General features: G+C 42.9%; 1 protein-coding gene across 1 annotated transcript; it reads right to left on the minus strand.

Moving 5' to 3' along the window:
- Nucleotides 1-1248: 1248 nt before the first annotated feature.
- On the minus strand, nt 1249-3255 carry LOC310965287 (cysteine-rich protein 1). Its single transcript, XM_083938792.1, has 4 exons — nt 3160-3255; nt 1856-1950; nt 1689-1743; nt 1249-1470 (listed from the first exon to the last, which is right to left on the minus strand). The coding sequence occupies exons 1-4, from the start codon at nt 3200-3202 to the stop codon at nt 1460-1462; spliced, it is 204 nt and encodes a 67-aa protein (XP_083794918.1). The 5' UTR covers nt 3203-3255; the 3' UTR covers nt 1249-1459.
- Nucleotides 3256-12794: the final 9539 nt, after the last annotated feature.

Genomic DNA, 12794 nt, shown 5'->3' on the forward strand with positions numbered 1-12794 from the left:
GGGGACACCGCCTTAATTAAGAACTCCAGTATGTTCTTTTCACGGCCTGGGAAAGTTCAATTAATAATAGCGAACATGAGTTATTCCCTCAAAACCACACAGAAGTAATTCTCAAATGTTGGACTCTATACTTGATGACATCACAAATATGAGTTTCAGCACTTTAGTTTTCGGACTTGGGATGGAGTTGTTCATGCAGCACTTTGCTCTCCCTTCAACCCCAAGTCTCCACCTATAACTCGCCCCCTCTTCCACCGCCCCTCTCCCTAATAAGAGAATGTAACTGAAACACATGCAAATGAGCAGTCAGCCAGCTGGTATCACAGCCGTCATGTGATCTATCAATAGGGGGTTAGGGGGTGAAGGAGACATGGAGGGAGGGGGAGAGTGCAGGCATAGAAGAGGAGGGAGGATGAAGGAGGGATCTGGGGGGATGAGAGGGAGACAGGCAGGTTCAAAGACATGCTTGAGAGACGCACAGGCATCCCTCTGCTTGCTCTTTGCCAGACATTAAAATAATCCCATCAACCCAGCCCTCTCTCTCTTTGTCCATTAGCTTTCTCTCCATACTGCCTCTGCCTCCTTTATCTCCTTTACTTCTGTATCCCTCCATCCTTCAAGGACAAATACCTGAAATGTCTCTCGTTTGACACATGACGCTTTAGAGCGAAGTGTGTACGTGTGTGTCTCAATGTACTTTACCCACTTTTGGTTGACAAGCTCCTGCAGCAGTCAAGGCACACTGCTTCAGGGGCAGCACCAGTGTGCATGAATGAATGCATGTGTGCGTGCATGAGATCTGTCTTTGCCTCACTGTAGCGCCCATTCCAGCAGATTCTGCTGGCATAAGATCTGGTTTACCCTGCCAACAGCAACCACCCTCATCCATTCCTCCTTCCTTCCTTCTCCTTTCCCCTGGCTGCTTGATGAGGGAGAGAGGGAGAACCCTATAGCTCAACTCATTTTTTTTTAATGTGCATGTGTGTTGTCGGCGATTAGAGTATTTGTTAGTTTGTGTGTGAATACATCCAGCCTGCGTGCCCAGATATGAGCATGTGAGCTTCTGATTACAAAGTCCGCCACAGAGACTGATACATCCACCAGGGTTTGACGTTGGCATGTTTAGAAATGCATTTATTAATTCTGACCTACAGTTTACATGCAACATTCATTTACATGATAAAAGCGAACGATCACACAATGTGTCAAGTGGTCATCACAAGTTTATAAATATTTAATTTTGTGGAGGTGTAAATGATACTACTGCTACAACTAAAGTGGATAGACTGTTATGTATAACAAACATATGTATATATATATGTCGTTCATATTTTTTTCATTTATTTACTAATTTTTCAGCTAATGAAAAGGCCCTGTGCGTCTTTTGTATGTCAGTGTTTGTCCATGTTGGCTCAGTCTGGTGTCGTGAAGGAGCTGCACTGTGCCATGGCGACACCAGTCACCTGTTACCTGTCAAGAAAGACTCACACAGTGAAAAGACATTCAGGAATTGCGTGGCTGACAGCGTGTGTGTGTGTGTGTGTGTGTGTGTGTGTGTGTGTGTGTGTGTGTGTGTGTGTGTGTGTGTGTGTGTGTGTGTGTGTGTGTGTGTGTGTGTGTGTGTGTGTGTGTGTGTGTGTGTGTGTGTGTGTGTGTGTGTATGTGCTTTAATGGTGGAAAGGCAGTACCTCTAGGACCAAACATCTTCAGGTAGCAGTGTGAACAGTATGGCTTCTCATCATACTGAAACATAAGTAGCAGGACATATTCATCCTACTCATTCATTCTATTAGTTTTTTGTTTTTTTTAAACTGTTTTTATACAGTATTTTTATCATTCATTCATTCACATATACCTCAGCGTGTTGTCCAGCTGTAAGCTGTCTGTTGCATTTTTGACACTTGAGACACAGAGGGTGGTAGTCCCTCCCTAAGGACCTCTTCTTCTCACCTGTACCAAAGAAAAATGAAGACTGCGTTAATATGAGGCGGGGTAGGATATACCATATATTTCTAAAAGGGGACATGTTGTGTTCATTTTCAGGCTCATACTTGTATTTTGTGATTTTACTAGAACATGTTGACATGCTTTAATGTTTAAAAAACACTTTTTGCACACACACTATCTTAAATGTGAGACATCATTTCATTTAAATAATTTTTTTTTCATTTAATTTACAAGAAATAATGTAATTCAAGTGTCTGGATCTGAATATAGGCTTCTACCCTCATCAGTACACGACACGTAGACCTGAGAGTCTTGGAGTAAATGACCTAAGTAGGCCAGGTCGCATCAGAGAATTTGAACTTGACTGGCTCATGAATAGATAAGTAAAACTAGCTGTTAAAAAATACTTGAAATAGATGGTTTAAGTGCTGTTGTGCATTTAGTAGTAAGATCTGAGGGCGGGAGAGGACTCAGCTAAATGAGACAGAAGGTAAGGAGGAAACCCAGTGAGCAGCATGCAAGCTTGTTTGGCTAGACCCACATCCTGTTGTTATCATGGATATGCGTGTGTGTGCATGCATGTGTGTGTGTGTGTGTGTGTGTGTGTGTGTGTGTGTGTGTGTGTGTGTGTGTGTGTGTGTGTGTGTGTGTGTGTGTGTGTGTTTGTTTGTGTGTGTGTGTGTGTGCGTGTGTGTGTAAGTCTGTGTGTGAGAGAGAGAGAAAGGACCAATTTTTGCCCTCCAAGTTGAGCATAGGGCCTTATATATCAGCAAACAAACCTCCAAAACCTTTGTAGCACATATCATTAAAGCTCACTTTTCAAAGGAGATATATTGACTGAAGTACGGCAGTAATGATTAATTTTATCAATGTCTCCGTTGCATTAATACTGCTACATAATAATATTAATGGAATGCAGCCATCGTTAATATAATACCTGTTTTTGGCAGGTTATAATGCCCACTGTAAGCAAGATATATGTTTAATATTGGAAAAAAATTTTCACTGGTTCATTAAGTTTCTTTTATCTCATAGATTTGTAGTTTTCTGACTTTTGTGACGCTAATGAAAAAAACAAATGAATGATGAAACAAATAAAAGTAGAAGAAGACGAAACAGAGAGAAACAGAGAATAGGATAGAGACCGAATGCCAGCCAGACAGATGAAGATGGACGGAGAGAGTTAAAAAAAATGAAAGAGGTCACACTCACCAAAGTAGACGGGCTTCCCACAGATTGGACAGTAGCCTACCATGATGATATCTAATTATTCAGCGTACAGGGTGGGTGCGTGCACTTTAACTTTGGTTGTGCGAAAATATATCCTACGAGCATATGTGAGCATATGTGTGTGAACCGAAAAAATTGACAGGAAAAGCATTAAACTGCAGATATGTCGGCAGCTGGTGAAGTCAAACCAGGATGTGGTGAGTGAGACGTCACAGGAAGAGAGGAAGATGTGCCTTAACTATCAGCAGCGGAAAAAAAGACACAGGCAACAATCTCTAATCACGTCTTCTGTATATGATAACCATGTAAGTAGGTATCATATTATGGGCAGTTGTAGGTATGTTCATACAAATGCTTTGGGTTAACAGCCATAACACTGTAAAGAGAGACAGAAAGAAAGAGGGGTGAGGAGAGAAGGGACAAAAACAGCTGTCAGCAGCTCAAGTTCACAGCTATCTTCTCTCCTTTCCTGCTGTTTTCACCCTCTTTTCTAGATTAAAAACAAGGAGTTGAGTCTCTCAATTGAAAAGAGAAACCTGAAACTTGTGCCTTTCTTTCCTTCTTTCTGTCAGTCCGCTATTTCTCTCTCTTTCCCTGTCACATACTCACACACATGCACGCCCCGCTCATTGACTCACACAGGCACACACCATGCACCCCTTTATACTCCCACACACACACACACACACACACACACACACACACACACACACACACACACACACACACACACACACACACACACACACACACACACACACTAAATAGGCCATACTTCTCCTCAATGACATCACATGAAGAGGCTGCAGCCAAAGAGCAGAGGGAGAGGCAGGGTGAGGTCGGGTTGGTTGAGGGACAGACAGAGGGGGAGGTGTGTGTACTTGTGTATGTGTGTGTGTGTGTGTGTGTGTGTGTGTGTGTGTGTGTGTGTGTGTGTGTGTGTGTGTGTGTGTGTGTGTGTGTGTGTGTGTGTGTGTGTGTGTGTGTGGAGGCAGTTATCCCCTCCGGATAAGAGATGGAAGTAGACCTGGGGAGGGACAGGGGTGAGAAGAGATGAGCGAGACAAGGATGGAGACAGTAGCCAGCCTCAGTTCAGCAGGGACAAAGGAGATGAACTCTGATGAACTTTGCAGAGCAGAACTGGAAAACTGTGGAAGACAGGCAAACGTCTGTGTGGTTCGATCCCTATCACTGTCAATGGGACCTGTTTCTTGCTTATGAATGACTGAAAGACATGTGCGTTGTACTACTGCATGATAGCAGGCAGGGAAATACAGCTAGTGGTGGAAGAAGTATTCAGATATTACATTTTAGTAAAAGTAGCAACACTCTAAGATGAAAGTACTATTATTATCCTAACAAGTAAAACTGTGGCAAGTATAAGCAGCAAAGTAAAAGTTATGAAAAATGGCCTTTGTCAGTTTCATATTTTTTTATTATTATTAAGGACGCATTACTGCAGGCCTACATAAAGCTTTAAGTGTGCTGGTAAGTTGTTTCTAAAGTGTTTAACGGGAACTTTTTGTTTGCCTTTTTTTATTATAGCACAGCTGAAGATAGACAGGAAACAGGGGAGCAAAGGGTCAGAGTAGCCCTGCGAGAACTTTCAGCTTCTGTACATGGGGCGCCGGCTCTAACCACTGAGGCACAGGGCGCCCCGTGTTTGGGAGTATTAAGCTGTTTTCACATATGAACCCATGGACAGTGTCAGGAGAATCATGTTTCTCTTTAACACATGTAGCGTACAACCACAGATTCTTTGCGTCAGTCGCGTTCTCACTTACTGAAAATACTCCCTTTGATTTAGGCGAGAGGTAGAGGTACTACATAATGTGGATTGAACGCAGACTGAGCAAATTTGTAAATTGGTCCAACCGAGACTTTTGACATTCTTTGATTTTGTCTCCTGTTTTGGTGTCAGTCCTTACTGACAGACGTTCCAGAACCTCTTTCCAGTTCGACATTTTTGTTGCTGTGTTTGTGTAAATCCCTCTTCTTCTAAACCCTCTGAGGTTTATTTTCCTCTCTGCTGTTGGCTGAAGCATGATATAAACCTCATCAACCAATCTCGGAGAATACACCGGAGAATCAGCGGCTGTATTCACATATGGGAACTTGTGATAAGTGATATTGAAACTGAAAAAGTGATTGAAATCAGTTTTAGGACTGATCATACATAGATTATAAATGGCGTAAGTGATGTCAAAGTCCGTAATTTAATTAAGGACTTCTTAAATCAAGCAGCTTGTTCACTTAAGCCCCTTACACACATGCACTGGGCACCTGAAATTATCTAGACATTACCTGGCAGAACTGTATGCGAGAGCACAAACGTCCAAATCAGTCAAACCGGGCTTCAAACGAGTTGGTAAGAGCCAACGCTGAAATCTTCAGAAAATAATTCAAGGAACGACAAGAGGCTTGGTTGTTTATGTCCAAACTATGAACGTGCTATGTGACCAAGGTGTCATCCGCCTTACATCCTCCCTTCTGCACTCTCTAGAAGTATCAAGCAGCCTGTAATGTAAAGCACAAGTATACAAGGTCCCATAATGTAACAAGGGAGATTTCCATGCCTTTTTTAAAAAAAATATAAAGCAGGTCAAGGTGCTATATACTGGGAAAGTATCAAAACACTCAATCCACAGAGAAATCTACTACAGTATGAGAAAAATAATGTGTTTTTTGAACATTGAAGCATGTTAATATGTTCAAGTATGAACCTGAAAATGAGCATAGTATAGGACTTTTAAGTCCCGTACTTGAGTAAATGTTAGTTACTTTCCAAAAACATGTATACAGTATTCAAACATGCACCCTTTTATTTAAAATATTTATGATGTCTTAAAGTATTTCACCAACCTTCACACATCACAAACACATCTGTGTATCACTCCTGTTGCTGATGAACTTTAGAAGGCCACGAAATATATGAAGTATTTCATCATTTGCATATTTGCCCGCATCCTTCTCCTGTGTGTCATGCTTTGCAGAGGGATGGAATACCAAGTAGCTATTTCCTCTGACCAGCCTTCCCCATTGGATAACCTATCATTTCTTTCCATCAGCATTCATTGTGTGTGGACAGCTCTAGGAGGGTTACATCATGAATCAGAGGCCAATGCACCCCGAACAATGTTATTTAAAAAATGCAAATGACGATGTAATTATCTTAACACAGAACATATATTAAATATGCACAAAAATAAAGCAGTGATTTGAGTCATTTGAGCGAGAGGAAACGGCTCGAAGGAGAAGCAGAGAGGATTTCCACAGGTTTAATGTAAAGGATTTGAGAGGAAAAATACAAATTAAAAAGAAAGAGGGAGCAGAGCATGGAGAAACAGAGGCGATGTTATTGTGAAATGGAGACAGAAAGGAAACAAGAGAAGAGAGGAGAGGGGGCGTTAAAACCACATTTCCCAGTGGATCTTTTGGTAAGTCCGCGTTGAGAAAACTGCCAAAACTCTTAACACACACATTCCCACACTGGCACACACATATGCATGGTTCACTTCTGCCAAGTCATATGAGATACACCAACACACACAGGATGGAGAGATGTGGGAATGTTTGTGTGTGAACAGGATTTATAGTAACATTCAGTGAGTGGTGGAAACAGACAGAGCTTGGAGGAGAGCGAGAGAAACACTGGCTCCTCTCCTCCGTCTCCTCTGGTGGGTTGGATCTTGTTGAGGCCAAACCCTCTGATGCCGGCTTTGAGAATTGTGTGCGGGGGGGAAGCAGGAAGTGGCTCACGAAAGAAAACGGCTGGAAGGATTCCTTCTTCCCACACATAAATGCACTCTTGATCACATGTGCATACACATGAAAGTACACACATACACACACAACAAAAAGGAGCTTTTGGAAGGCTTCATTTTCCCCACTCACTCTCACACACACCCACTCATCATCACGTTTCAGTTCTTGGCATCCTCCTTTCTCCCCAAAGCCCAGAATGTGACATGGCTTTGGGGTTGCATCTCAGCTGCATACACACAATCAGTCTCGCAATACAAGATATGACAAACAAAATCAAGCAGAATTAAAACGTTTGACAGAGAAGATAACCAAAGGACCACATGGTGATTTTCTTTTTGGTACTTATTTGAAACTTTTTTGCTTTCCTCTGATATTGCCGATGTGCCTGATTTGTCGATATGAAAATATCAGTTTTCTGGGTGACTTTTCCTTGCTTCTTTTTTTGAATCAACAGCAGAAAGGGAAACAGCTTAAGCTGTTCCTAACCAAGCCAAACAAATCTCTCATGCTTTACTGTTTTAAAGCCATTCTGGTGCTCATCTGGCACAGCTGCTGGGATATTTTGGTCCACTATGGTGTGGCCGGTCATTTCTGGGGTGTGTTTTCCACAAATTTCCCCCTCTCTGATGGCCTTTCTGGAGTCAGAGGCTATAATCCTCTACTTAGGGTATCAACGGATGGAAAAGTCAGAAAAATAAGTCCTTGTTTTTCACTATTAATCTGGCAAAGCCTATAAGTCCCCTCATGGCTGATATGATTATGACATACTATTACTACATGATTAGTAGCTGTGAGTAGCTGGGTCAGTCAGATTGCATTACGGGATATTTTGTTGTTTTGTTTATTGTGTGTGTGTGTGTGAGTGTGTGTGCATAAATCACACAGGTTTTGATGCCACTATGGCTTTCAATTCTCTGTAGGGCTGATATGTAATGCCAATCCTCCAAATGGCTAAAAAGACGCTTGAAATACCATACACACACACACAAACATGCAAGTACACACCATGCCATGAACGAAACATCTAGCATCCATTTGTTGTTATGATGCCATTCACTTTAAGCTGCTTAACAAAAGAGAGTAAACACAGTAAAGTCTATGAAGAGACTTTTTTATCCCAGTATAGTGGCAACTGGGTCAGTCAATTGGTCGGTCCACCATTTTGATTTGGCTGGAGAGGTGCCAGTTCATCTCGTCAGCACTGCTGAGGTGCTGTTGAGCAAGGCACCAAACCCCCAACTGCCCGGGGCGCCGGTCACTGGCAGCCCCCTCGCTCTAACATCTCTCCATTAGTTGCATGTATGTTGTGTGTGTGTGTGTGTGTGTGTGTGTGTGTGTGTGTGTGTGTGTGTGTGTGTGTGTGTGTGTGTGTGTGTGTGTGTGTGTGTGTGTGTGTGTGTGTGTGTGTGTGTAAAATTTAAAAATAGAGTGAAAATTGAATTTCCCCATTGCGGGACAAATAAAGGAATTCTTCTTCAAGGTCCGCAGAGGATGAATCCAGTCCCTTTCACACATGCACTGTAACCGCAGGCATTAGCAGGTGAAGATGTATGACAATACAAGTGTCTAAATCAACTGGACCAGACATCAAATGGAGTTAACCCTCTCAGTTCCCCAATACAAAGTCTGTCTGTTGTCCGATTGAGCAACCTCTTCTCATCCCAACTCGTCACATACAGACACTTTGTCAGGACCCCTTGGTATCACTTGTAAACACACTGGATAGCCCTGCGCATCAAAACGTTATGCTCCACTAGTCACTGTTTTAAACACAGGGAACATGTGGTTAATGTGAATTCAAACAAAATTACATAGTTAGGTTCAGGCAACAAAACCACTTGGTTAGTGTTAAGAAAAGATCATGAAGATCCTAAGTGCATTTGTAATGTAACTACTACAATCACACATGCATGAGACACACAAGACATGAACTGCGATCTCCTGGGCAAAAGTCCTGTGTTTGTTTGATTCCATCCACCATCCTGACCTTTGACGCTCTTATTTACGGGGCATCTTATTATGCTTATTATATACGTTTCATACGGATCAATTCTGATTCTCAATTCTCATTTAACATGCTGCAAACGAGAACAGTCTGGATTCAGACCACGTTCTTAGCAGGTCATTTTCCGGAGAAGTGTTAGCGAATGGGTGTGTTGATGATGTGTATATCATGGATTGGTGCAATCCCGAACAATATGTGAAGAAGAAGGGTGATTCACACGCCAACAAAAATGTCTAGCTGGAGAGAGGACGTGATTCGAGAACTTTGGTCGATAAGGGCTGACATCAAAATCATCTGTCAAATTCAAAGAACGGCAAGAGACTTGGATGTCTATGACTGGCTACGTGGCTGTGGTATAACCTGTCCTGCCTTGTGCACACTTGACCAAAGTGCTAACCCCACCTAATCCTTCCAGTGCGTGAGAACATGTCTGGCACGGACAAACTCCTGTTGTGTGCTACATGTGTGAAAGGGAAACTAGAGACCATGTCCGGACTTGATTCTCCTAACAATGTCTGAAGTTCATATAAGAAAACAGCTCTACTTACTGGTGATCCTGTGACTTTTCCTGTAATGCAGTAGCTTTAAGTGAAATGTCTCGAAAACTTGAGGATGGATTGCCATGAAACCTGGTAGTTTCCATCTAGCACCACCCGTAGGTCAAAATCTCTGACTAAAACCTTGGTGAATTGGCACAAATTTTGGTACAGACATTTGTGTTCCCCCTCACGATGAATTACAATAGCCTAACTATGGGCAGATCAAATATTCATGTGATTGTTGCTCTAGAAGAACACCTGAGGACCGAATTGTTATCTGAATAAAAGATAAATGCATATGAAGCCATGTGTTCCACACTTTTTTCCAACTTTCAAGTCTACTTCCAGTGATCAGCACCTCACATGATTCCAGTGATCTGCACCTTCGGCGTGTGTCACTTTTCTCTATTATAAAATGATGCGTAAGACATGTTTCAATTTGATTGAATGATGCAACGATAAATAAAATATCTTTCTTGGGTTATTTCACTCATTTAGCTTCAGCGAGAACAAGCTGAAACAGATTGCGTGGAATAAGATGATTTTAACAACCTTAAACCTAACCTAAGGGGAAACAACAAAAACTGTATATTAAGTGGATTATATGCTCATTATACACAGTTTCAAACTTGAAGAGTCGACCTAATTCATTCTGCAGGGTTCGGAGTGTGTAGCGCCCGGTTCTCGTGGCTGGTCCCACCTATTGTTTAGATCAGCTTGGGGAAACAGAGGGGCAGGCAGAAGGAAAGAACCTAATGTGTTGCTTCTTGCCTGTGCATTCTTGGCATAGCTCTTTGCCCTTTTCATTTTTTGACTGTGATTTTTTTTTTTCTTCCTTGCTTTAATAGTGAAGCCAAGGGTCCACAGCCAGCCAAGTCCCACCGCTCCAGTCTGGCTAAGCCACAGAAAGCTTGGCTTCCTCTACTCTCTCTGCTCTCCCTCTCATTCTCCATGTATGACTACAGTATGCGTCCCTCTGTCTTTGAATGTTTCTCGATGTCACTATGTCTCTCCTGTTAGTCTCTTTCCTCTCTGTTTCATTTTTTGTGTCTGTCTGCGTTGGTCAATCTGCCTTTTTGTCTCAATTTCTGTCTTCTTTTTTTCCCATGTTCTCTTCTAACAAACACACACTCACCACCCCCTTTATTTCCCTGCCTGTCAGTCAGAGCCAGCGGACTGGTTTAGCAGGCGGGGTTCAGCTGGGCTCCACAAACACATGGCTCTCAATCTGCCTTCTCGTGTGTGCTGGAATGGTATTACTTTTGCTATGCTATTCTTGCTCTCTATTTAATCTTCTTTTAATTTAATGGACATGTTTATGGACGGTTAAATATTTACATATGGACAAGGGTAAACATTATACTGCATATGGCCTCATGGGTTTCTTTTTATAGACTAACAAATTCCAAACACCTAGATCATTTAAAACATCCTCATTGTCACATATAGCTACCTTTCCAAAATTGCATAACGATTAGGTAACAGAAGGCACTGTGTCTTTTTCTACACAATACGCACACAAGTTTGAATGTATCCATATGAGACAGTGTTGGCAATTTGCTCCTCTCTGTCTCTCAAGTGAAATTGAATTATAGATCAAGAACCCCTTATGTGCACTAAAAACAGAATTCTCCAACTCAAACAAAGCCGGCTCCCTCTTCTACTACGCCCATTTCTATCTGATCAGCACCATTCATTCCCCCACTTAGACAGGAATCTAATTAGACTAGAATATCAACATTAAAACACATATCTGACCCCCTCCCTCCTCTCTCTCTTTGTTTCTCTGCTCTTCCCTACAGCTGGTGAGAGTATGGTTTGTGGCTGCCCCTCCCCCAGCGTTTGAACGAGCCAATAAGAGAGCACGTCAGCAAAATAACCCCCCCTCTACACACATACACACACACCATCCCTCGTTTTCCCTTACCACCCCATCCATTCCCAACCCCATCCCCCAGAGCCCTCTCTCCACCCCATCCCCCTTTCCTACCACCCCTAACCCACTTACTCATCCTGCCTCCACCCTCCCTCACACCCACGGGACATCCCCACCCTGTCTACTTTCTCACCCGTGTTCATCCTCCCTAGTCTTCTTCCCTTATTCCTCTCACTCTCCTTCCCATTCACCCTTCTTTTTCTGGACACCCTTTTCTCCAGTCTCCCTCTCCTTCATTACACCCACTCGCCATTTTCCTTATCCCCATCTCTGCCACTCTCCTTCCTTCCCCCACCTTTCTCTCTCCTCCATCCCTCGCTCTCCCTCCTCTGTGGCCTTATCTTATGAATATCGGTAGCACACTGGGTGAAAAATTGATCCTCCCCGCCTGTCTGTGGACGCTGCCACAGCGCATTAGCCTGTGTGTGTGATGTGTGTGTGTGTGTGTGATGTGTGTGTTTGTGGAGGCTTGCTGCTTGCAGGGGAGAGGGAGGGGGGGAGAGGGAGGGAGGAGAGGAGGAGTGAGGGCAGGAGGGTGGGAGGGATATTTGCATATCATCAAAGTAGGGAAAGGGAGTGTAATGAGGAGAGAATGTGTGTGTTGGATGTGTGTGTATTAGGAGTGGTGTTGATGTGTTGGGGTTGAGTGTGTGTGAAATGAGAGAACAAAACCAATGGAATATGGTATGGGAGGTGAGATGAACTGGGATGGGTGAGGGTGTGGGTGTATGAGAGGGCAGACAGAAATCACATGCATGCTTTCCTTCATAAGCCATCCATCACACCCCTCACCCCCCTCTCTCTCACACACACACACACACACACACACACACACACACACACACACACACACACACACACACACACACACACACACACACACACACACACACACACAGGACACATAGAATATCAACACTACACATTATTTACACTGGTTTACGTCAGTAATGTTGTATACAGGCCATATCGTGACCTTTGCCAGAATAGCCCTCCACCAGAAAGCCTCACCCATCGCTGAAAATGTGGGAAATTACCATAAACCAACTAATTTCCCTATTCTAAGAAAATAAGAGGTCAAATGGTGTGTGTGAGGAGGAAGAAGACACTTGCACAAACTTGTTCTTTCCGTGAGAAATAGCAGAAGGTTACACAGACAGACTCGTTTCCTCTAGATTGGATGGTGAAAACTCAATTAAGCCTATTTAAATCCGATGTGAGCTACACCAACCCCCCCCCCCCTTTTATGTTTGTCACTCTTTATTTTCTTCCTGTATCTGTTTTGTTTTCTAGCCACTGTACGCAACTTCTGCAAACACAGCAAATACTTATTCTTAAAGTTCGGCTCCAGGAGAAACAGCTGCAATGGGTA

Source organism: Echiichthys vipera (assembly GCF_963691815.1).
Source record: "Echiichthys vipera genome assembly, chromosome: 2".
Taxonomy (NCBI): Eukaryota; Metazoa; Chordata; class Actinopteri; order Perciformes; family Trachinidae; genus Echiichthys; species Echiichthys vipera.

What these genes read in the sequence shown, in the direction of transcription:
- LOC310965287 (XM_083938792.1), bottom strand. Translation starts at nt 3,202, where the DNA reads ATGGTAGGCTACTGTCCAATCTGTGGGAAGCCCGTCTACTTTG. An exon ending in TGGGAAGCCCGTCTACTTTG is followed by an intron (nt 1,951 to 3,159) that starts GTGAGTGTGACC and finishes TCTTTGGTACAG; the next exon opens with GTGAGAAGAAGAGGTCCTTA. An exon ending in CAGCTGGACAACACGCTGAG is followed by an intron (nt 1,744 to 1,855) that starts GTATATGTGAAT and finishes CTTATGTTTCAG; the next exon opens with TATGATGAGAAGCCATACTG.